General features: G+C 37.1%; 1 protein-coding gene across 15 annotated transcripts in view; it reads left to right on the forward strand.

Annotated features, from left to right (window-relative positions):
* CADPS (calcium dependent secretion activator) overlaps window positions 1–25,159 on the forward strand; it is a 610,020-nt gene that overhangs the window by 528,257 nt on the left and 56,604 nt on the right. For 8 of the 15 annotated variants that reach the window (XM_089682021.1, XM_089682022.1, XM_089682025.1 and 5 more), the window contains 3 exons: window positions 1,403–1,486; window positions 2,063–2,095; window positions 14,724–14,831. In XM_089682021.1, the coding sequence (XP_089538147.1) occupies window positions 1,403–1,486; window positions 2,063–2,095; window positions 14,724–14,831 (225 nt within the window). Of the gene's footprint in view, window positions 1–1,402; window positions 1,487–2,062; window positions 2,096–14,723; window positions 14,832–18,728; window positions 18,777–25,159 lie in introns of all 15 variants that reach the window. The other 7 variants (XM_089682020.1, XM_089682023.1, XM_089682027.1 and 4 more) reach the window with 1 other exon arrangement.

Here is a 25,159-nt window from a genome sequence, read left to right on the forward strand (position 1 = left end):
AAACTTTTGTATGTACATCTAATTTCAACAGGTGTACTACAAAGACAAAAATGGTAAGACCGATTTACTAAAAGAGTTGAGAATCTTAATTCAATAAATTGAGTGAATATTAACTTTAATTATCCAATGATGTGATAAGCAAATCTCTGTTTACTTTGAATATCCAATCACAGGCAGATTAAATATCTAAACGTGGATTTGATTCACGGCACAGGATAATTGAAGTGAATATTCACTAAATGTATTGATTGGAGATTCTCAACTTCTTTAATAAAATCAGACACAATCTCTATTCTGAATCTGAAATATTATTGTTATACCACAAAAGTGCAATATCTGTCAATGTCTTAAGATACCTATACAGGTAGTTTCATCTTTGTATTCTGTGAATATATATGATGTCATTGTTTGAATATGTATCTGTTTTATCTTGTGTGGAGGCAATGTGATACATAAACTTGATGAGACAATTAGAAACATGTATACTATACCTTGCTGTACTCTGTTTAAGGTACAGAGGTACTTATTTTTTTTAGTACAGCCCACTAAGAAATCAGTAACTTGCAACGGACTTTGAATTTTCATTACAGGGGTAATTTCCCAAAAGTTTGAATGCATCTGCAAAACCATTAGACTGCAGGTTATCCATGCACAAATTCCAGGCATTATAAGTTATATTATGTTGCAAGCATGTGGTTCAATCTCTTTTGCTATTGAAGGTCATACTACGGTTAACAATTTATGCACTTGTGCACCTTTGTTTCCTATAAGGAAGAATAGGCTTCAATTACATTACACTAATTTTAATTAAAGGCAAACATTCTACTAATTCTCCTAATTTATGCAACAACAGATATATCTTAGATTAGAGTTTTAGTCTACTGTGCTAATGAGCCACTTTATAATATTCTAGTAGCTGTTAAGAATTCTGATGAATGTTAGATGACCAACAAAGCAACCAAAATTACATAAATACACTGTTTAATTATTTAATTATATTTGGGCCTCTTTTTCGTGTAATACTGAATTCTATCTATCTGTCTTGACACACGATAAACCATCAGCGTTGGTAAATATTCAGTAATGCCTTTCCTGAGTTATCTACTAATGTGAGGAACACTAAGGTCATTTGGTTGTGTGCTGGAACCCCTTTACCAAACACATAAAACGGTATATAACACACTAAACCATCAACATGTTGTCTGGATAACCAGAGCACTTAAAGTAAATCTATACACACAGGTGGAAAAAAACAAACTCCATGCAGTTTTTGCCATTGGTGACTTTAGTGCTGCAAAGCAGATTTACTGATCGTTTAACCGGAATGTTGCTTAACAAGTTGTTAGATACTATGCTTGCAATTGTATTCAAGTTAACACTTCTATGTTTTTGTCCCCATTAGTTTGTGACTATTTTAGAAGGAGTATTGTCCAAACTCTCCAGATATGATGAAGGAACCTTATTTTCTTCATTTTTATCATTTACTGTAAGTGAATTCAGTCAATATGTGTTTCTGTACTGCACATAGGATAGTAATATTGTGCTGCCTAGGTTATTATTTAAAGTTTTGAAAAAAAACTATACCAAAGTAAGTTGAAGTATATTAAAATAAACGTAAATCTACAAAGTAACGACTCCAATGTCTTTTGTCTTATATGCAATGTACAGCAAGTGTGATCAAAATGTTTTAGTACACATTTGTACTTTTATAATTTCAGTTGTAGAAAAAGTAGGTATTGTCCATGGGAAAGCATTTATTCTTGGATAATGGTGTGTAACAAAATACAGTTTCTCTCACGTTATGCTGAAACAATAGCTAATTTGTTTTTGAGCTTCATCAATAGAAAGCAACTCATTGGAAGCCATATATTCAGCCATCACTTGAGAAGGTCTCACTTTTAGAGGCACAAAATTAAACGTTAAAGGCAGACCTTTATTGTTATGCATTTCTTTCTTCCTAGTTATATATTTAACTTGTTGTAATGTGTACAATCATGATGCCTTGTTAGTGCCTCTCTTTTGGATTTGCAAAAACAAACGTAAATGTCTTTATTCCTTTAAGGTCAAAGCAGCTTCCAAGTATGTGGATGTTCCAGTAAGTATAATGTAATGTTAATATTTTACATGTAATGATTCTTCCTGCCACGGAGGGTCTTTGGTTTATTTAATTTTTTTTTTCAATTTTCATTTCACGTTATGTGTTACATGCTGAATAAGTCAGCATTTCAGTACAACAGCTATATGTTTTTTCTAATATGATTTTTTACTGCTATTCTTAGAATACATATTGGGTAACTATGAAGAAATTAGCAACACGTTCGGTCTATATGTAACATTTTAAGAGATTCCTGTTATAGGAAGGTGTATGAATTAAATAATTGAAAAAAAATAATTTTACAAAAAAAATAACATTATATCCGTTTTGACAGAAGTAAATGCTTATAACCATATTATGAGTGCTACATGGCTTATTAATGAAATAGGCTCTCACAGTTTATAAATAAGACACTTAAAGTTGGTGAGAAATTTGCATTTAAATTGAGGTTAAGCACATGAATATTGACTGTAAGATTTAAATTTCATGCTTAGCTTTCAGAAAAGTACAATACTTAAAGAAAATTCATTATTTAAACTGCTGTACTTCTGCAATGACTTCTAGCTTTGAACAATTAGGCACTTGTCTAAAGATCCTGCTAAATCCCCCTATCTAGAGCATGTTAGAGGATGACAATTATTTTGCAAAACCTTAAAAAAATACTCTTTTGAGCAATACAATTTCCTCAGCATTTGCATGTGCATAAAACATATGTATGGATATACATATTGGGTTATTTAAACATGCTTTCTAGTTTTATCAACAGACCTATTTGTAAGTGCTGTGATGTTCAGTAATTATTCTAAGTAGCTGAAAATGAAGCCTGTAATCTCAATGTGCAGGAGTAACATTTGCCGTATTTACTAATATGTTAAATATTGTAGATGTTCTATTTAATGTACATATTTAATAATGGTTATGTGAATGCATGCCATACATATTTATTATTAAACATTGTTAAGTGTTCATGTAAAAACTAAAAGCACAGTAATGTTTAATATTCTTAGAAGCAGAATTTTAGTATTAAAGGATTAATTTGATGTCCATTGGGCAGCTAATGTAGTTTTGAATGGCTGCTTATTTAAATACAGTATTACAGCTGAATTTTAATATTTATGATAAAATCATTTTAGATGCATGAGTTATGTATATTTTGTATAATTTAAACTTCAGCATGTTTTTTTCATACCAAAAAATAAGAAATTAGAAATTAACGTTTATCTAATACATTTATAAAGAATCATAAAATAGTTAATACAGGTTATGCTCAGTTGTTTTTCCATTTCTGTGAATTGCAAAAAAGACCCAAAAAATGATCAAAAAAGCATATGAATTAAATTATTTATATGCAATGCAGGCAGAAACTGCTAAACCCTATGAAGTGAAGTTACGGTCTGTGTTTACAGAGTTATGCATTGCTGCATAAACTGTGTATTCTCCATAAACCCACCAATAATAATTTTCTATTTAGTTTCATAATTGTTTTTACATTTTGCTGCAACCAGCAATTCAATTATTATTTTTAGATACTTTATTTTATTTTATTTTTTTTGTTGGTTAACAGAACTGCCACACTAGAGTTGAACAACAGCTTAGAGCTGGGTAGCTGGGTATCAATGAGTTAATAGAATAGGATATATGACAGACTGAATCACAGTCACCTAGATTAAGTTTCGGAGGTATTTTCCTTAATTAGCAAAGCTGATATAAAACACTGTAATTTACCAGTCTATTGTTTTGCAGAATTTGGTTTTTGAAATCTTAGATATTCTGAGAACCTGACATAAAAAGGGGAAAGACTATCTATTAAAGGGAACTGTCAATTACCCTTGTTTGTTCCAAAATAATTACTCCTATGAAACTGCCTTTTAACTTGAAGAAAAAAAATTTTTTTTTGCACTTGTAGGTGTATAACATAACAGTTGGATAATACTGGGGAACTGAAGTGGAAACTATTATAGACAAAAACTCTAACGGCACACAAAGCTTTATTTACAAATTGTGGTGTGGCTGCTGCCGTGAGACATTCTGGCCTATTAAAATGAAGCTGTTATGGCTTTATTTTGAAGTTCTTAGACTTGTTAGCAGTAAACAATCACAGTGACCTATTTGTTTTAATACAACAAGCATTAAACAAATATATATATATATATATCTTTTAACATATTTTTCTCACATTTTTACAAATATTAAATTATTACATGTTTGTCTATAAATAGGGTACAATAGACACAAATATAAAAAATACATGCGACAACCTCTATAATAATATCATTGTTTTTTGCATTTTTTTTTTTTAAATTAATACCTTGTCAATGCTTCAGCAAGTTTTAGGAGATGTTGCCACATTCTCAAGGGCCACACGTTGCCCCCTTTCGCCTGATAATTGTTTGCTTTGTGTAAAAAAAAAAGTTAAATTACAGTCCTATTGCTCCCCAAACGCTCTTAATTTTCACCCTGGAAATTACACCAGAGTGTTAACTAACTTCAATTTACAGGGTCTGACAAACTCATATTACAGAAATTTGATGGCTTGAGATCAAAGGTAAAAAAAACAGTTATGAAGAGATCTATTATTTGTTTGCAAACATACTTTATCTCGGGAATGAAAAGGTATTTACCGCAGTTTATATAATGAGTAATGTCAGGAAATTTTAATGAGTTTCCACTGAAAAGCAGCCCTTTTAACTAGAGTTTTTCTTCACAGACTCTGAGATGCTAGCTGTTGTTCATGACATATACGATGAGCAATTTGCAGTCTGTAGCTTGGTGCTAGCAAAATAGCATGAGAGGCTCGTGCTTTGGTGCAAAAAAAAATCCATGTACTCCTACAGTGACAGTGTACACATTGTTTTGTACTATTTATTTATCGTGTAGAAATTTAGAGAATGATATATGTGGTGATGGTGAGACTGAATTACTAAAGCAGTTGAGAATCATCACTCAAAAAATTTTATGAAAATTCACATCAACAATCCAATCATGTCAAAAGCAAAGTCCTGTTCACTTTGAAAGCCCAATCATATGCAGATGATTTTTATATGTTTATATAATTAAAGTGAATATTTACCCAACTCTCATCTCCTTTAGTAAATCAGCCATACTCAGTCACCCATATAGCTATCAGTTTCCTAACTGACAAAATGCCCCACACTAGAAAGCATGGAATCTTACATACAGAGAATTCTTATCTCAGTAATGAGCTGTAAAGGTTGCAGCTTATGGACTTTTCAAGCACTGTATAGTCAGGACCGTCTTTAATATTACTTGGACCCTGGGCAATTATTTCCCCCCCCATGCATTTTCGCTCTCCACTCCACCATTCCAAAAACAAACACACACATAGACTTATCTCAAAAAATTTTAATAATGTAAATATAAAGAACTGGTCCACAAACAAGTCCTTAGCTTGATCTGTAACAATATGTACTCACCAACTAGCAACACTTACAGTGCATTCATAAAGTATTCAGACCCCCTTCATTTTTTTCATTTTGTTATGTGGCAGCCTGATACTACAGTTGTTTAAATTATTTTTTTCTCATAAATCTACAATCAGTACACCATAATGACAAAGTGAAAATAGAATTTTAGAAATGTCTGTGAATTTATTTAAAAGGAAAATGAAATATCACATGTACTTAAGTATTCAGACCCTTTGCAACAACACTTGAAATTTAGCTCAGGTGCCTCCCATTTCTCTTGATCATTGATGAGAGGTTTCTACACCATGATTGGAGTTAACCTGTACTAAATTAAATTGACTGGACATGATTTGGAAAGGAAGACACCTCTCTATAAGACCTGACAGTTGACAATGCATACTGTATCAGAACAAATGCCATGAGGTCAAAGAAACTGACTGCAGAGCTCAGAGACAGGATCATAACAAGGCACAGATTTGGGGAAAGTTACAAACCATTTCTGCTGCACTGAAGGTTCCTTAGAGCGCAGTGACCTCTATAATTGTCAAATGGAAGAAGTTCGGCACAACCAGGTCTCTTCCGAATGTTGATCACGCGGCCAAACTGAGCAATCGGGGGAGAATGGCCTTACTAAGAGAGGTGACCAAGAACCTGATGGTCACTCTGACTGAGCTCCAGAGATCCTGTGTGAAGATGGGATAAAGTTCCATAAGGACAACCATCACTGCAGCCCTCCACCAAACTGTGCTTTATGGCTAGACTGAAGCCTCTCCCCAGTGCAAAACACATGAAAGCCCGCATGGAGTTTGTAAAAAAGCACCTGAAGGACTCTCAAAATGTGAGGAACAAGATTATCTGGTCTAATGAAAGCAAGATTGAACTGTTTGGCCTGAATTCTAAACTTTATGTCTGGGGGAAACCAGGCACCGATCCAATACAATGGTGGAGGCAGCATCATTCTTAGTGGGTGTTTTTCAGGAGCAGTTTGTGGGAGACTGGTCAGGCTTGAGGGAAAGCTGAATGGAGCAAAGTACGGAGATATCTTCAACAGAACCTGTTTTACAGCGCTCAGGACCTCAGACTGGGCCAAAGGTTCACCTTCCAACATGACAACAATCTTAAGCACACAGCCAAGACAACACATGAGTGACTTAGGGACAACTAGAGTGGCCCAGCTAGAGCCCTGACTTAAGCCCTATTAACATCTCTGGAGAGAACTTCAAAAAACTCACCATGCCTCTAACTAAATGCCGTAGACTGTCTACTTTCCAAAAGGGGGTCATTTGGAGGGTATTTGTACTGTCCTGGCGTTTTTGGGCGTCAAAAAATGTGATAGTCCAATACATTAGGATTGATCAATTTTCAAATATATACCATAGTTTGTGGACTCTATAACTTTCCTAAAGACTAAATAATACACACTGATTTGGGTTATTTTCACCAAAGAAATGTAGCAGAATACATTTTGGCCTAAATTTATGAAGAAAGAATTTTTATTTGCAAAATGTTATAACAGAAATAAAGAAAAACACATTCTTTTCCAACATTTTTGGTGTTTTTCGTTTATAGCTCAAAAAATAAAATACATAATGGTGATTAATTACCATCAAAAGAAAGCTCTGGTTCTGTGAAAAAATGGTAAAAATTTCAAATGAGTACATGTGTTGCATGTCCACGCAATTGTAATTCAAAGAGCGATAGCACTGAAAGCTGAAAATTGGCCTGGGCAGGAAGAGGATAAAAGTGCCCAGTATTAAAGTGGTTCTAAAGTTTCAATCTTTTTATTTAAAATAGTAAACACATCACACTTACCTGCTCTGTGTATTGGTTTTGGACAGAGCAGCCCTGATTCTCCTCTTCTTGGATCCCCTGCTGGCGCTTGTGGCCCCTCTGATTCTCAGGTCCCCTCTCCGGTGCTGCTTGCACTGGCGGCACTCATGCATGCTCACTCTTGAGCTGGCTCTGTGTGTCAAGGGGACACACAGTGTGGCTCAGTCCTGCCCTCCACCCCTCCTCACAGGCTGTGATTGACAGTAGTGGGAGCCAATGGCTCCCGCTGTTGTGCCTAAGCCAATAAGAAGGAAGGGCAGAGGCTCTCCTGCACACCACTGGATTGCGATGGGACTTAGGTAAGTATAAGAGGGAATGTGGCGGGGGGGGGGGGGAGCTGCACACTGAAAGGTTTTTTTACTTTTATGCATAGAATGCATGAAGGTAAAAAAATTTCACTGTATGCAACCACTTTAAGCCTTAGGATAAAATAAGAATTAGACATCCACATCTAAGATGACAGTAGATAATATTTTGCCTGCCATTTAAATTCTCCCACATTTAGATATGTTGCACATACTGCTTGATGGAGGGCTTTAAATGTTGCTGATGATGTCATGTGCAATTTGTCATCTGACATCAGCAACATTTAAAGCCTGCCATCAAGCAGTATGTTTCACTATGTGGACATGTGCCAATGCCACACTGGTGACCCATGCTCTAAATTGGTAAACAACACAGACCCTAGGAAACAATCCACAGGCAGTCAGTCTAATGGGAAATCACATTGGGGAGAAGGACCTACCTGCCAGCCAGCTCAGTCCAGATCCAATCTGAGCTCCGGGGCTCTCAGTGCTCTCTCTCCCTCTCCAAACCCATTACCCAGCTCCACCTGCAGCTTTGGCCTCCTCCCAACAATACAGGCTGCATCAGGGCGGGGTCTGAGCATCAGTGGGGCTCCCAGCCCTGACCCCTCCCCTATTGGCTTTGGAAAACCGCTGCATTTGTGTACTTGGTTGCTCCACAGACAGTGCCTTTATGGGGTGCAGGGTGGTCCCTAATGTGTGGGCTCAAGGGGAAGTTGCTTTGGTCCCCAAAAACAATGACTGGGCATAGAGCAGCTGCCCCATTTTTCCTGCATTAAAGCGGTAGTAAAATCTAGAAAAGAAAAAGTTTTCTCCTGCAAGACAACGGCATAATGTACTAGTATGTATCGCATACTAGCAAATTATGTGAAACTTACCTTAAAAGTAAGCCCTCCAGTGGTGCGCTGTCACCGCTGACAGGGCTTCCATTTTCACTCGGTCCTTCTGGGTTCAGGTGGATTGAATGACCAAGTCACGTTTTACGGCACACAGCTCTGAAGGAACGGTACCATCATGCCATTCCATTCACCAACAGGTGAGCTTTATTATACGCTTACCTGTAGGTACAAGTAAAAAAAAACAGACAATACTATCACTTTAAAGATGGTCCTGTGTATAATAGTACATAAAATAAAAAAATAAATACACTCAGTGGTCCTTGTAGTTCAGATGTAGAATCTTTAAAAAAACATTTAGTGCCCTATAATGTTGTTTCTAATGTAGTGGGGGGAAAGCCTTTAAGAATGAATTTCATGGCTATTGTTTTTTTATATATTTGATACCTTAACCCTTCCTGCCCAGCCCAGGCGTCCCTTTAAATGTGTCCTTAAACCTGTGGTAAGACAGACATGTGACCTCTGTGATTGGCTGTCACAAAGGCCACATGATTAGGAGCCCATCCCACTGGCTCCCAATCATGTCTATAGACCAAGAGCTGTCTTTGATAGACCAGTCGCTGTGCTGAGAGCATGCAATGAGTGTACTGAAACTTTAGCCATCCATGGATGCATATGTCAGGCATGTGGGCATTAAAATGCACCCTTTTTGCTGCTGCATTGCATAAGATTTATATGGTAGCAAAAGGTTAAAATAGTGTTTTTTTAAATATTCATATAATATATGTAATATCTTTGCTGCCAGGGTTTCCATCCTAGATGTGCCTCGAAGATGTTGAGGTTGTAGGCCTGAAAGAATAAGCAAACATTACTAGGCATATCAGCCAAATCGCTCCCCTAGGCAGTTTTAGAGATTTGTACTGTTTTTTTTATTATTTTTTTTTTCAATAATTTCTCTAATAATGTGCATTGCACACATTATGTCATGTCCTATGTCAAAAAGAGTTATCTAAGACCTTGCAGTCCAAAGATCCAGCAACCTATGCATCTACTGTAGTTCTACCAGTGCTTACACAACATGGTTTTGATTACCAATTAATCTATTAAATTAAGGAACTGACAATAATCTCTTGATAGAAATCAATACCCAGTTGCAATGGATGGACATAAAAAACAGTGACTGTAATCACAGTCTTACAATAACCAAATTTCTCCAAATAGTGGTGTTGAACAACTTTAATTGTTAGAACAATATATGCATAAGGTTGTACAAAAGACCCAGGCACCATATCAAGCCCATTAATACACTGCTCAAAAAAATTAAAGGAACACTTTGAAAACACATCGGATCTCAATGGGGAAAAATATCATGCTGAATATCTATACTGATGTGGACTGGGTAATGTGTTAGGAAGGTAAGGATGCCCCATCATTTGATGGAAATGAAAATTAACAACCTACAGAGGACTGAAGTCAAAGACACCCCGAAAATCAAAGTGAAACAATGCAACACGCTAGTCCATTTTGTGAAATTTCTTTGCAGCAACTCAAAATGGTACTCTTGTATGCATGCCTGACAATGTCGGGGCATGCTCCTAATGAGACAACAGATGGTGTCCTGGGGTATCTCCTCCCAGATCTGGACTAGGGCATCCCTGAGCTCCTGAGTCTGAGGTACAACCTAGTGGCGTCAGATGGACCAAAACATGATATCTCAGAGGTGTTCTATTAGATTTAGGTCAGGCAAGCGTTGGAGCCATTCAATGGTATCAATTCCTTCATCCTCCAGGAACTGCCTGCATACTCTTGCCACAGGAGACCAGGCATTGTCATGCACAAGAGTAAACCCAGGACCTACTGTACCAGCATAGGTTCTGACAATGGGTCCAAGGATTTCTTCCCGATACCTAATGGCAGTCAGAATGCCATTGTCTAGTCTGTAGAGGTCTGCCTCCCCAGACCATTACTGACCCACCACCAAAACGGTCATGAGGAACAGGATGAGTACTGCCAGAGCCCTACAAAATGGCCTCCTGCAGGCCACTGGTGTGAATGTCTCTGACCAAACAATCAGAAACAGACTTCATGAGGGTCGACATCCTCTATTGGGCCATGTGCTCACTGCCTGGTACCATAGAGCTCGACTGGTGTTTGCCATTGAACACCAGAATTGGCAGGTCCGCCACTGGCGCCTTGTGCTTTTCACAGATGAGAGCAGGTTCACCCTGAGCACATGTGATAGATGTGAAAGAGTCTGGAGAAGCCATGGAGAACGTTATGCTACCTGTAACATCGTTCTTTGCACAAAGGAGCAGATATTGGTCCTGCTGATGGGTTAAGGAACTTTTATGGCCCTGTCCAGCTCTCCTAGAGTAACTGCCTGTCTCCTGGAATCTCCTCCATGCTCCTGAGACTGTGTTGGGAGACACAGCAAACCTTCTGGCAATGGCATGTGCCATCCTGTAGGAGTTGGAATGCCTGTACAACCTCTGTAGGGTCCCAGTATTGCCTCATGCTACCATTAGTGACACTGATCCTAGCCAAATGCAAAACCAGTGAAAAACAGTCAGAAAAAGATGAGTAGGGGGAAAAAATGTCAGTGGCCTCCACCTGTAAAACCATTCCTGTTTTGGGGGTCGTCTCATTGTTGCCCATCTAGTGCACCTGTTGTTAATTTCAGTAACACCAAAGCAGCTGAAACTGATTAACAACCCCCTCTGCTACCTAACTGACCAGATCAATATCCCAGGAGTTTAATTGGCTTGATGCTATAGTCTGATTAAAAAGTGGTCCTTTAATTTTTTTGAGCAGTATATATACAGGTAGTAGATCATATATAACATATGCATCCTATACTATGTTCAAGAGGAATGATATCTTTAACCAAATCAGAATTGAGTCTAAATAAAAAATAAGGCTGCTGACTTTGCAACTTGCTGCTTTTGTCACACAAGAGCAAGCAATATAAATAGTAATACTGTATTGCACTCCAATGCAGTGCTCGTGTAATAGCCAAGTCCTTAGGACAAGTCAGGAAAAGAGGGAATCGAGTACAAAAGAAATATGTACTCTTATAAAGACAACAGCTTGCCCAAGTTACCATGCTAATCAAGGAATTTTAGTGGGTGTATTAAACATGACTGGCACTAATGCAAATTCCTCTGTTCTATGTGGTTGCCAGACCCCATATGGTAAGCAGTTAAAATGTCATTATTTAACCACTTGCCTACCGGGCACTTTTACCCCCTTCTTGCCCAGACCAATTTTCAGCTTTCAGCACTCTCGTACTTTGAATGACAATTGCGCAGTCATGCAACATTGTACCCAAACTACAATTTTATCATTTTGTTGAGACAGATAGAGCTTTCTTTTGGTGGTATTAAATCACCACTGGGGGTTTTATTTTTTGCTAAACAAACTAAAAAATACCAAAAAGTTTGGAAAAAAACAAGTTTTTCTTTGTTTCTGTTATAAAGTTTTGTAAATAAGTAATTTTTCTCCTTCATTGATGGGCACTGATAGGCTGCAGTGATAGGCACTGATAGGCAGCACTGATGGGCACTGATGGGCACTGTTAGGTGACACTGCTGGACATTGATAGGCGGCACTGATGGGCACTGTTAGGCAGCACTGAAGGGCAGAACTGATTAACTGATGGGCACTGATTGCCAGCACAGATGGGCACTGATGGGGCTACACTGATCACCAGGACACTGATGATCAGTGTAGATGTCCCCCTGCAAAATGCCGCTTACCGACTTTTCTCTCCTCACACGCTGTTAGCGTGAGGATAGGACCTGCTGATAGCCGGAATTTCCAATTTACCCGGTGATCAGCTGTGATTGGACAAAGCTGGTCACATAGTAAAAGTGGCTGTGATTGGTCCATTCTGCAGCCATGTGATCAGCTGTGTCTGAAGGACACAGCGATCGCAGAGCACGCAGTGCGCTCCCCAGGGGGTGCAGGTCTGGGAGGACATCCATGGACACCCTTCCAGAACTAGCCGACCGCGCTGTAGCCGTCTTTCGGCTATAGCTTGGTTGGGAACTGGTTAAACTATGGAATATTGATCAAACAAAACTGTTCTATTACAAATGATATGCTAATACTTCCTTCCCCATATTCTTGAGCCTCAATATAAAAAGAGGTATAATAACTTGGGTTTACTTTTATGCCTTATTATGAATAATGCCCTAAAGGCCTTTCTAAAGATCTTAAATCTTGAATAGGAACATAAAACGTTTTTGGCTATTATTACCACATTACTATCTTAAGAATTAATAGGAAAAGCCAAAACAAGAACCATTCACAACGTAACCAAGAGAAGTAATTAAGTGCAGTACTTTTTTACCATAGGAATTAAAGAGGAAGATGTAACACAGAGAAAGCTATTATAGATTTTACATATCAAAGTTTATGTGAAGGCTAAGTTTAAAAACAACAATATCAGTTAAGAAAGCAAGCAAGCAAAAAAAAAAAACAATTACACACTTATGTACTGCTGTACGTGTTTGAATGGCGAAGTGGCGGATGCCTATTTCTGCAGTGACTTTTATAAATGACACTGCATAAATCACCCTTGGGGTGCACCCATTAATGGCTGTGAACTGACACATCTTTGAATGGCTCATTTCCAAGGAACTGTATACAAAGCTGATCCAAGTTACTCTGTACTATGTGATATCTGTGATGACCAGTTACAGTGATTACAAATGTAAGCATTTACATTGGATAGCCCATTCTTTCCTTTCACAATGGAAAAAGGAACTAATGAATAAGTTAATTAAGAATTTATTAGTTTCAGGTCTGTGGATCTAAAGATTCTGAGATTGCTTTTAACCACTCCTCTTCTGCATATCCCAGCTCCATCTTGTCTCTGCAGTCACCTGTATATTAACCCAATTCATCTCCTTTTTCTGTATACATTACCCCTTCATCTGCATCCTCCCACTGTATGTAACCTGTACATTAACCCCTTAATTTCCTCCTGTACATTTATTGTATTACGTGAGCCATTGCCACACTCGATATTATAACTACTTCAATACCAACACGTTTCTTCATTTCCAAAAAAATATGGCAAAAAATGGGATCACCTTGGGTGTCTAGTTTCCACAAAGCAACAACAATTTTTTCCCATCACACACGTTCCTGCAGTAGGGTAAGAAGTGGGTGGGTGTTGCAATAACTGTCATCTGGAAACTGGTACCATCATAGGTCAACGTACATATTCCCAGGATCTTCAAATAATGTCCAAACATTTTATTCAAAGTGATCATATCACAGCAAAAGAGTGCATTGTTTCAGGGAACACAGGACACCTTTGATGGGCATGTGTACTTTCCAAAAAGGGATCATTTAGGTTTTGTTTTGGTTTTTTGGTTTTTTTTTTTCTGCCCTGGAATTAGTAGTAAAAAACAGATGCTATTAAATACAGCCAAAAGAAAGCTATATCTGTCTCAAAAATATTGTAAAAATGTATTTAACTAGTGTCACATGACTGCATAATTGTCAGTCAAGGAAACACATCACTAAAAAATGAAAATGGCCTAGTAATGAAGGGGTATTACAGGCTAGTACTGAAGTTGTTGATCAGTTCAGATGGATAAAGATTTGCTCTAGGGTGTATTTCATGCAATATATTTATTTGGTCTAGATTGATAAAGGGGTACCCTATCCAATAAATGTACCCCCCTTTACATATAAATAATAATAAATAATATAATATAAAATAAAGTTTGCTTGTTCAGTGATGGCTAGTGACAGATTGAGCCATGGTGAACAAAATGGCTGACTTTGAAATCTGTATAAACTGGTAAATTTAAGAACCCTGTCCCTGACTGTGAGCAGGTCCCAGGGCAGACACTGAACAACTCTGAGACTGTACATGTTTCCCAAGTGGCCTAAAGACATTATAACTGCATTTTTCTTCCATAAATAATTTTTTTTTTAATTAACTTTGCAATGGGTCTTTTGACATTGCTAGAAAATTCTTAGGGCCTGTGGCCTTCTGCACAAAGTAGACTTTTACAGGTTAAAAAAAACAAATAACATTCTTAATTATTACTTTAAATGCATATAAAATATTATAGGAAGATGAATGGTCTGACAACAGATTATCTTTATGTTATACTGTGGCCTGGTTAATAATGACATGCTAAATATTTGTTGATATAATGGAAGTGAAATTATTATGGGCCTCCTCTAACTGTGTTTTTTTTTTATTCCACAGAAACCTGGAATGGACCTCGCCGATGCCTATGTTACATTTGTGCGTCACTCTCAGGATGTCCTTCGTGATAAGGTCAATGAGGAGATATATATAGAAAGGTTATTTGATGTAAGTAAATGCCTTCTCCTCCTTGGTCAGCAAGGTGGAGATGCCCCAAAATGTGACAAAATAAAAGACAGGGGGATAAGTCACATTTTGAAAAAAAAAGTGATCTTCTTACAAACCTTTCTTTTCCCTCTAATTTGCTCTTTTCTGCTTTAAATCTCTACTCTGGTGTACTTTGTCTTGGTCTGCGTCTGATACTAATCTCTGATTGGACATTTGTGGAAACAAGAAGCAGCTTACTGTATGTTGTGTATGTAATATCTACAACTCCTTTGTGTTTTCTTTTTTATGTTTTCTATGCTTACTACAGCATGACAGCCTTGAGTTTACCACACACCTAAGTTAAACCCTTTACCTACCTCAGATTGTATGTCAAGAATGATATGTCAAAAACCGCTAAATATTTTAGATAGTATAACGGCAGCACAATTGGTAAAATTGGTAGGCAAATTGATTTATTCTAATACTTTAATTATTTAAATAACAAGTATCATGCTTTGTAAACGTAACAAGGAGCCTTATAGTAATTGGAATTTGACCAGATCAGATGCCTTTTTCCACTTACAGAATGATATATTTATCATTCTGAGTTGTAAAGCAGATTAGCAGATTTTTAATACTAAAAGTATATTCTTTTTACATTTGACTGCACTAAGTGTTCAAGTTATCTGAATAGTGGAAAGTTTGCACCAAAAATGCATTCTCCACTTTTTTACTGTGCGTCTGTCTATGCCAAATGCTGCAAAAAATCAATTTTAAAAGCTTGTAGGGAAAACTGTGTTATATATACTTGCCGTTCCATCAGCTTCCACCCGCAGAGCCTATGCAAGAGTGAAATCAGGCTTCTTCAGGCAGGATCCTGGGGAATGAATAGCTCAGATCTCACGAGAACACAGGCTTCTGCATAGTGTTGGAGCCTCATCTCTTGAGATTTGGTCTACTCAGCATTCCCCAGAATCGGAAGAAGTATGATGTCACCCCTTCAGTACAGAAGCTGGCGGAAAGGTAAGTATATTTATTAACTTTTTTCTCTAAAGTTTTGCCATATTTTTTTCTTTAGTTTTAACAGAATTTTGGCATTGGAGGGAATGAGTTTGGGGTACTTTGCTTACCAGCTCATTCATAACTTGCAGGCAGTTATTAAGTCAAACTCTAAGGGGTTGACTTACTTTAAAATTGTACTTTTTTACCCAATTGACCTGAATGGATCATTATAAAGAAATTCCATTTTTACTTTTCTGGAGAAAATACTTTGATATTTTTTAATATTTCTTTTTAAATTAAGACTGGCCAAAGGCGGTGCAAATTTCTTGCCTACAACGTGTTGTAGGAAATAAATTCTTCCGGCAGGGAAGCCGTCCCTGCCAGGAGATCACAGTGAATATTGCTAGTGGTTATAACAGCTGCTAGCAATAATTACATGTAATATCGGGCAGGCTGGTTGTACTCAAGCTGATCGATCGATCAACTTCGGTACATGCAGCCTGGCCATTCATGGTTTGAACCTTGGCTGGTGCCTGCTGAACCAGCCAAGACTTGAACCTATGACCGGCTTAAATTGCAGTACATAAACGTATAAATAGTTAACATGTTTGGGTTTAAAAGACATATTGTAGTCTGGGTCTATGGTATACTGGCCATATAATTCAATCTATTTAGTATTTCTAAGCCATAACATAAGAGTTTAACCAGAATCCAAAGCAAAACGTTTAAGTTAATTAGGGCCAGTTAGAGGTGAAATACTCAAAGTTTGCTTAGTATTTTAGAATCTATGCACCAAGGGAACATTATACACATTACCTTTGAGTAGTGCTAAAACAACAGTCATGTTATTTATGTTATGGCATTCAGATATTTGGAGACAGATTTACTAAATGAGTTCACAATCTTCACACAATGAATTGTGTGAATATTCACTTCAGTTATACAATCATATGAATAGCAAATTCCTGTTTAGTCCTTTCATCTGCACAAACTGAAGTGAATATTCACGCAATGTATGGTGTGAAGATTCTCAGCTCCTTTAATAAATCAGCCTATTAGTATCCACAAGGGTACCTACACTTTGGTGTAGTAAAAATTGTTACCCAGCTCCTTTCTAAGGAGGCCAAGATAAGGACCAGGCCTTTCGCTAATGAATACATTTCTGCCTCTTTGCTTTTACCCCCATTGGCCCTGCCTAACTTCCTGTATTTACAGTTTGGAGAAACAAAACTCCTTCCCGTAATTTGTAACAGGAATTGAAGGAGAAGGTTGCTCAAGGTTAGCTCAACTGGAGGTGAATTTTCCTTGCTGCCTTTGGGGGCAACAGTGGTAGAAACAGTCCTGTATGTGACATGTCTCATTAGATAGGACATTAGAAGTCAGAATATTTGTGTTAATGTTTCTGTCGCCTTCAGTGTATGACACATGCTGTATCCTTGTTTGTGACAATGTGCGGCCGAGGCTAGGACCACAAAACCTGTGTGTTTTTAACTAGGTCCTGTGCATAGCATGTGTCTCTAACTGTGGACTATTTATCAGACTTGTCATGTGCATCCATTATGTTCATGCCATGCACTGTGTGCTTACTCTGCTTTTTTACTTGCTTTCACGCTGTGCTGCCAACTTTTTCTTTCCCAATCAAAAACTCTTCTCTGTGTGATCTTTGGTTTTCCTTCTTGCATATCCCCCCCTTAAATGATTGTTTCCTTTATGATTTTTTTTTCACTCTCTCGCTGACATCCTTCTAATTGAAATGGAACTTATCTCTCATGTCAAAAGTTTTTTCACATTATGTCAAGTGGCATGATTTAGAGTCAAATAATCTTCCTGTGTACATCTACTAGCATGACCCACATCCACTGAGAATGCCTGCTACATGCATACAGCACATGGAGTGGTAGTCCTCGCTCTATGCATGCGTGCCCATTGAGATTTAAAAATCTAGGAGCCTGAGAACTAAACTTATTATACACATCCAGTAGGCATCAAGTAGGACTTAACTCACGATAAAAAATAAAATGTTGTGCTAATTGGGACAACGTTAACATGGCTAAATTATCTGTGGGTTGTTCTTTTGATGGCTACACTGCCTTTTCTAGCCTCACCCCTTTTATCTCCACCTTTTTTTTTCTTTACACCCCTTTGTGTTGTCTCTAGTGTTTAGTGAAGGCAAAGACTGTATTGTGTACAGCTGTTATTGTTAAAATATAGAGCACTCCATATTTTTAGTACCCACTAGAGAGAGAATTTACTGGCCCATCCAAAGTCCAAACATTTTCCATGCTAGTTGCATCTCATTCGGGAGTTTAAAGAATGTAATTAAAGATCATAATTTTTTTTAAAAAAGCATGATTTCATGATTTTCTCAACATACTAGAAGCATACTGTATTGCAAAAAGAGTGTATGCTTGAATATGATTGGCTATAATATAATCATAGTTTAATTTTTGGCTTACGGTTTGTTGATGTGCAATGTAGCCCAGCACATAGACAATCAAACTCCCACAGGGTCTTATTCAGACAATTTCAAAATTGACAAGTCATGTGAAGATTAGTCGTTAAATTGAATTTACAAATATATGGTTCTGTCCACTTTATTTCATTCAGGCCTTCCTAACCACATTGAATTCAAGAGGCTGCCTAATGCCCAGTAATTATATTTATATGGATAAATTTACATTTCGTGGATAGTAAGTGAAATTACTGGTTTAATAGCTGACAAAAGTGCAATAATAGTGTTAGTAACAGTAGGTTTACAATCCTCGTAGTTTCTATTTTTTTTCCTTCCTCATATCAGAATGTTTTGTCGTATCCTTGTTTTTTTTTTTCAGTGATGTACTTTTTTATTTTTATATCTTTCCCAAAATTTTGTTTTATGTTACCCTTTTATTTATCCCTTTTGTCTTCACCTTTTAGAAAAGGCTGGATGATAATTGTTCTGTCATGTGCCTGAAAATTTTTGAGGTAATTTTTTTATATCATCTAAAATGTTATTTTTTCCCATTTCATTTTGCCACAACTCATATTTAGCATGATCAAACTGTTCACCCAGTACTATTATTTCATATTGTTTTAACGGCACTCTGGAAATTTTCTGCTATGTGTGACTTTTGTTTCCTGCTGAGAAGAAATAGAATATTAATTTGTTTTAACAAGTTTAGTTTTTTTTTATTTTACATTAGGGGTTATTTTGTTTCATGTAAGTTTTTTTTTATTTTATTCAAGATTTACCCAGGTGCTGAAAAAAATACAAGTTAATCTTCAAGATGTTCATTTAATCCACTACTATAAATTATTTTGTGTTCAAGGGTTTGATTAACATGATCTGGGTCACGAAACAGGCTGATTATTTGTGTGGTATTTTTTTAAACCTTCACAGACAAAAAAAAAAAACGTATTTTTCCACTCTAGCTGAATGTTGACATATCTAAATTCTTTTTGTTTACTGACAATGTCTGACAGGTAAAAAAAACATATTTACAAGGTGAAAGATTTTTTTTTAAATGTTGCATTAAAAGTAAACTTAGTAAAATTATATCATTCACAATCCACAATTCACAATCATATTTTACATCAGCTTTCTAATTGTATGTATGTACACACACTGAAAAGAATTATAATTTATTCCGAGTAGCATATAAGTAACCCTACTTTTCTAAATTATTTTTTTAATTTTAAATTTAAGAGTGCTATTAAAATGTTCTCTTATTTATTTATTTATTTATGTATTACCATTGAAAGATCTTTTGTTGTTTACCTTCTGAGTACCAATGGCTATTCTCTTTTTATGGGATTTAATGGGTATATTGGGTTTATGTTATATTATTGGCTGTTTTTTTAATATGTATAATGTCGATTTAGTAATGTACCTAAAGCAGTTACATGTGTTTATAGAAACATATTGCTTAAACATTAGTTCCTAAGTTTAATTTTTGACAATGGAACCCTTGGCTCATTTTTATTAAGTCCCCCACTCCCCTTGAAAATACTGACATTTGAATTTCAAGTACGTTTTGTTGTGGTTTGTTATATTTTTTACTTATTTTTCAACTGTTACATGTAATGAATTCTGATGGTGGGTCTAGAGTACATAAAAAGCATACCTATTCAAGTTCTAATAGAAAAATTGCCATTGTAATCCTATTTGCAGCAGTTTTAACACTGTCTCAATATTTATCTAATTATAGAAGCTTAATTAAAAAAAACACTGAGTTATTTGTTTAAATTATTTGTAGGTTTTGTGCAGGTATGTTGTAAGATTAGAAATACACATTTGTAGGTCTTGATTATCCCCCAGTGAAAAGAGAAGCAGAAAACTGATGAGTTAATCACTTTGTCACTTTGCCCCCCTCCTCCTGCTAGCTTGTTCTCCCTCTCCCAGTAAGAGCTCTGTTTTATTGGGCTTGCAAGAGGCTAATACCATGTCAAATTTGAGCACTTACACTGCTTGCATTTAAAAGAAAATATTCTAAAGTCATTTTAATGTATACAGAGCTGCATTGATTTGAGTATTTTACATTTACTGGGAGTTCATCTTTAAACTTTTTAAGTGGAGAATTATGAAGTGAGGAGGTGAGGCTGGTTACATAAATATCAATTATGTTTACACCCGGAAGAGGTTCTAGAACAGTGGACAGGGGCATGGAGATCTGTGAGCCTCAATGTATCCATCTCCACTAAATCATTTGGCTAGTATGTTTTTAAAGAAAACCTGTAATGAGAGATATGTGGACGTTTCAGTAACTGAGCTCTCCATCTGAAATTTCTAGATATTTGGCTATCATCCTGACCCCCTTGCTTCAACACTTTGAAATCTTTTTCAGAAGGAATGAGCATGTTAGAGTTTTCTCTGACTATCCTGAACTACATAATTTTTCTGGGTCAGGGACTTGGAAAGCATTAAAGGCAGTGGGTCAAGATAGCAGCCTTTCATCTAGCATTTTCAGAAGGAGGTCAGCAATTGTAGGCCTTGTATTTCTATCATGACAGAGTACCATGCAAAATATTGGCCTTACTTAACCTTAATCTACCCAAAAACCGAGGAGGGTGATTTGCAAGAAGCTAGATTTTAAGAGTGGAATACAATCTCCGTGGTTTATCTTGACCCACTTCTGGCTGCCAAAGTATTGTTCATTTCAACTATGTTTTTCAGTATTTACAACTTGGTTTTGAAGAAAATAGATTAACAGTATACTATACCTGATTTAAGAAATCATATGATCCAAGAAGATGCCGTTTAATAAAGGAAAAATATTATTATTTTGTCTCCAAGATTCAGCCCAAGGAAAATGTAAGGATTACAACAGATGTGCTTAGTGACGGCTCATCTGCTTAAGTCTAGCAGTCCCCAAGATCAGTGATTAAAAAGCCATCTCCAAGTTTAATGAAAAACACTATTCCAATAATAATGCCATGCATCTGATAGCTTTCTTGCAGAGTCCTTGTGAAGGCAAATCAGACAGAAAAAACATTTGACTGGAGTTGATACAAGGATTATATGGGTCAATTATACCTTTAATCTGTCTGGTAGGGATTAAACAGTTATAGATTGCCTCTAAGCATTTGGCTTGTCCTTGGTAGTTATCAGATCAAACTGGTTGTGCTTACTGCAAAGTCTAGTAAGAACTTAATCATGTAGTGATATGGGCCGGATGAAGATGAGCTGAAGTATAGCAACTGGTGCGTTGCTTTTGAAGGGTTGCTCACATACCATTTGTCTGTCCCAAGTATTTATATCCAGGAGCCATCATGTTTCCTTCTTTTATAGATCTCTGAGATTTAATATGTTCATTTAATGAAAAAAAAAAATAGAGGAATGTGTATCAAAGATTCAGGGATGTGAAAATAGTTCAGTTTCACAACTTCTTGCTTTGCAATGACTGTTTTTCTAGATCTACAGGGTAGCACACTAAAAAGATATTAAACTGGTTTAAAAAAAAACTGAATTGAGAACAATACTGGAGTCTTAGACAAACTAGAAAATTAAAGTGGATAATTGGGCCAAAAAAATGGAAAAATAATACGAAGAAAACACATAACAAGGCTTAAATGCCACTATTATAAGATATTGTACCTATCCTGTGAATTTTGCTTTTCTAATTCTTTTTCCACTGCTTTATAAATCTGGTAAATTCAATAAAATAATAGGAAATACACTAAAACCAGTAGAATCTAAAGGTTCTGAACAAATAAATGGAAACCATAAACTTGACCCTTAAATGAGCGCTAATGAAAAAAGACTAAGTAACCATTTAACCGATGGTTGAGTGTTTCTCAACCTTTTTTCAGTCATGGCGCCTTTTAAAACTCCACATAGTCTCAAAGCACCCCATTCTAAAATGTAAAGAACTAAATCATTATTAAAATAAATAAGTAGTAAGCATAATGCTGAAACAACCACACATGTAGGACACCCAACATTAGAAGTTATTTATTCTTACAAAGCCAATACACCTTTGCAAACTTTTATTGACTGGTTGACCTTAGTGCTGATGGAGAGGGGCAAACAAGGAAGCAGACACCTGATGTCCTCCTTATCAACCAATTACATCATCAGTTGTTAGGATGCCAGCAGCTGGCCCTCACAGTGCCCAAGGTTGTAATGCTGCAGAATAAAACAAATAGTTTATGGAACAAAAAGGTAGGCTTGATCCACTTGCTGGCTTGTTGACAATTTTTGGGCAATGTGTGGCGAGTTTTAAGCATTTTGCAAAGACGTCCCTGAAGAACCCAGAAGGTACCTCAGGGTGCGTGGGCACCATGGTTGAAAAAGACTTGTATACAATATTGGGATTATTTGTCTCATTTATGTCTTTATTAAATTATATTTATTTTAGTGCAGATAGGTTTTTATCATCTGAATAGTGGCAATTTGTACTAATAAGTAAGCGAGCAAATACATCAAAATAGGGGAGTATGTTGAGAGACTTTGGCAAGCAAACAAAGGTCATTCAGATTTCATTGTTGTGGCATTTAAACAGAAAGCCGACCTGCCTTAAGCTGCTTTCACATAACTGTACACTTTTTGAGAAAAAGAGCATTTGTGATGCAATAAAAAGTCCATAAATACTACCCCAAAAGTAACTTGTATGTACAGAAGGCACTGAGGTCCTTCTAACTTGTTCAGCACCACCCATCACTTCCATCCACCCTGAGAGCTCTATACAAAATTGTTTCATTTGGGTATGAGCTTCATTTTACACTTGTAGCTGCCTCCTTTAGAGGAAAATTGTCAAGTCTAAAGACTGTCGCATGTGGACATTAAGGGGCATGTCCAGAAGTGTATTTAGGTTTTGTACTGTCCTAGGCAACACAAAAATCGTCTTCCCCCACGGATACCGACCAACACCACCCCCCTTCCCCCTCCCGTGGAGAGATCCTGACATTGACCAAGAACACCCTTGGCCCCCACCCAGGAGAACCTTCAACTACCCTCCCCCCACCCCCCCCCCAACCTGGCGATAGAGAAAAAGACACTCATCTACACAGCTCCAGATATCCTCAGGAACGAAAGTTAGGATCTACATACACCATCAAGCAGTCCGCAGTCTCTCTCGGATCCCACCTGGTTCCCATGGTGCACATGTCCCTTCTTTCATCCCTTCTTGCTGCCCCCCTGAAAACTGCCACCCTAGGCAAGTGCCTTGTTTGCCTTTTGGTAAATACTCCCCTGGGCATGTCCAGTCCATGCAAATACTAATTTCAGAGAGTTAGTATTTGATTTGGAGCCCCTCAGCTATTACAATGCAAAGCCATAAGCAGGGCTTTTTTTCAGCGATAACGTGGCGGAAAGCAGGTCCGGAACCTCCAGTACTCAATGTATGTAATAGCAGGGAGTGCTGGGGTGTCTTGGAATTCTGCTGATGCTTGCTGCTGGGGGATTACTAGGAGCATCTATTTTTGTGTGGCAGTCTGTTGTTGCTGGGGAAGTCTATTGTTGCTAATGGGGTATTTACTGTTGAGGGGATGGTCTATTGTTCCTGGCTTATGAAGAGTCTATTGATGCTGGCTTCTGGAGATCTGTTGTTTCTGTTGTGGGTCTATTGTTTCTGGGGTGGTATTTTATTATGGGAGTTCATTGTTGCAGGGGGAATATATTGTTGTAGGAGGGTCTATTGTTGCTGGGGGGGGAGTATTGCTGCTGGCTGTGGGAGATCTATTTTACTGCTTTTCTAGTTATTATTACCAAATCCCATACAAATTAACATGACAAAATGATACTTGACTTGCATTCTCTAAAAGGAGTGGTACTGGGCAGTGGGTAGCAGGTGGAACCAAGAGACAGTGCTCGGAGGTGGATAGATCTATTCTCTGAGAAAAAAGGCCCTGACCATAAGCATATGGATATGTAGGCATATACTTTGGTGGGATCAAATTTTATTCTTAAAGCGTTCTTGAGATGGAAGATAAGGGATAAAACAAAGGGAAGAAATTAAAAAAGTAACCATTTATAATTTTTACATAAAATTTTGGCTTCAACAAACTTATGCCAAATTGTCCCCTTGTTGCTTTGAAGACATAAACGCTGTTATAACAACTGAACAGAATCGTGAGACAGCTATGAGTATGCTAAATATATTAAAGTACTATACCGTAAATTGACAAAACGGATTCCTTAAAAACGTACGTTCAAAATTTGACTTCCCAAATTCCATTTCTTCTTTTCTAAAAAAAATGTTTGGTGATCCTACTAGCCCTCCAGTCTGCATCCAGAAGGGTGATAACACTGCAGGGAATACACTGCAGCACTGTAACCCTATGGCAGTTGCTTATTGCTATGCCTCTACGTACTCCAAGGAAAAGGATTATTGATGTTGTCCCTGCTTATAACCCTCTTTCCTTGATGCCAGTCAGGATCCAATGCATGATCCAAGAGCACTCCCTACACCTGGTGCTGGGCACCATGTTGGATTTTGGCTTCAGGCATTGAAGATTTTGGCAGCCCCTTTCATGATGTCACAGGGGCAAAGATGGGGAACTCGCCATCTAGAAGCAGGTAAATTAAAAGAAAAGCAACCTTTTCTTTTCCAGGGAGAGAAGGGAAGGATTACACGACATAAAACTTTTGCTCATAACTACTTTGTTCAAGTGATTTAAACCATTGTGTATTCCTAAACCAGCTATGTATTCCAATGACCTTTTTGGTCCTGGAAACAAATCATGGATCATTCTTCTTTCATTGTTATGTCATTGGCATAAATTTACATGAGCCCTTTTCTAGGCTGTGCATTTTCTATTAAAAGCTGGAGATTTGCACAGTATTTCAATGCATCATATTTAACTCTTCTAATAACAAAATGTTTAATATCTTCCCCAGTTTTAGCTTTTTAGAGGATTTCTGTGGAGTT

This window comes from Staurois parvus, unplaced genomic scaffold, assembly GCF_062004578.1.
Source record: "Staurois parvus isolate SC_StPar_1 unplaced genomic scaffold, SC_StPar_1.0 ptg000283l, whole genome shotgun sequence".
NCBI classification, from domain to species: domain Eukaryota; kingdom Metazoa; phylum Chordata; class Amphibia; order Anura; family Ranidae; genus Staurois; species Staurois parvus.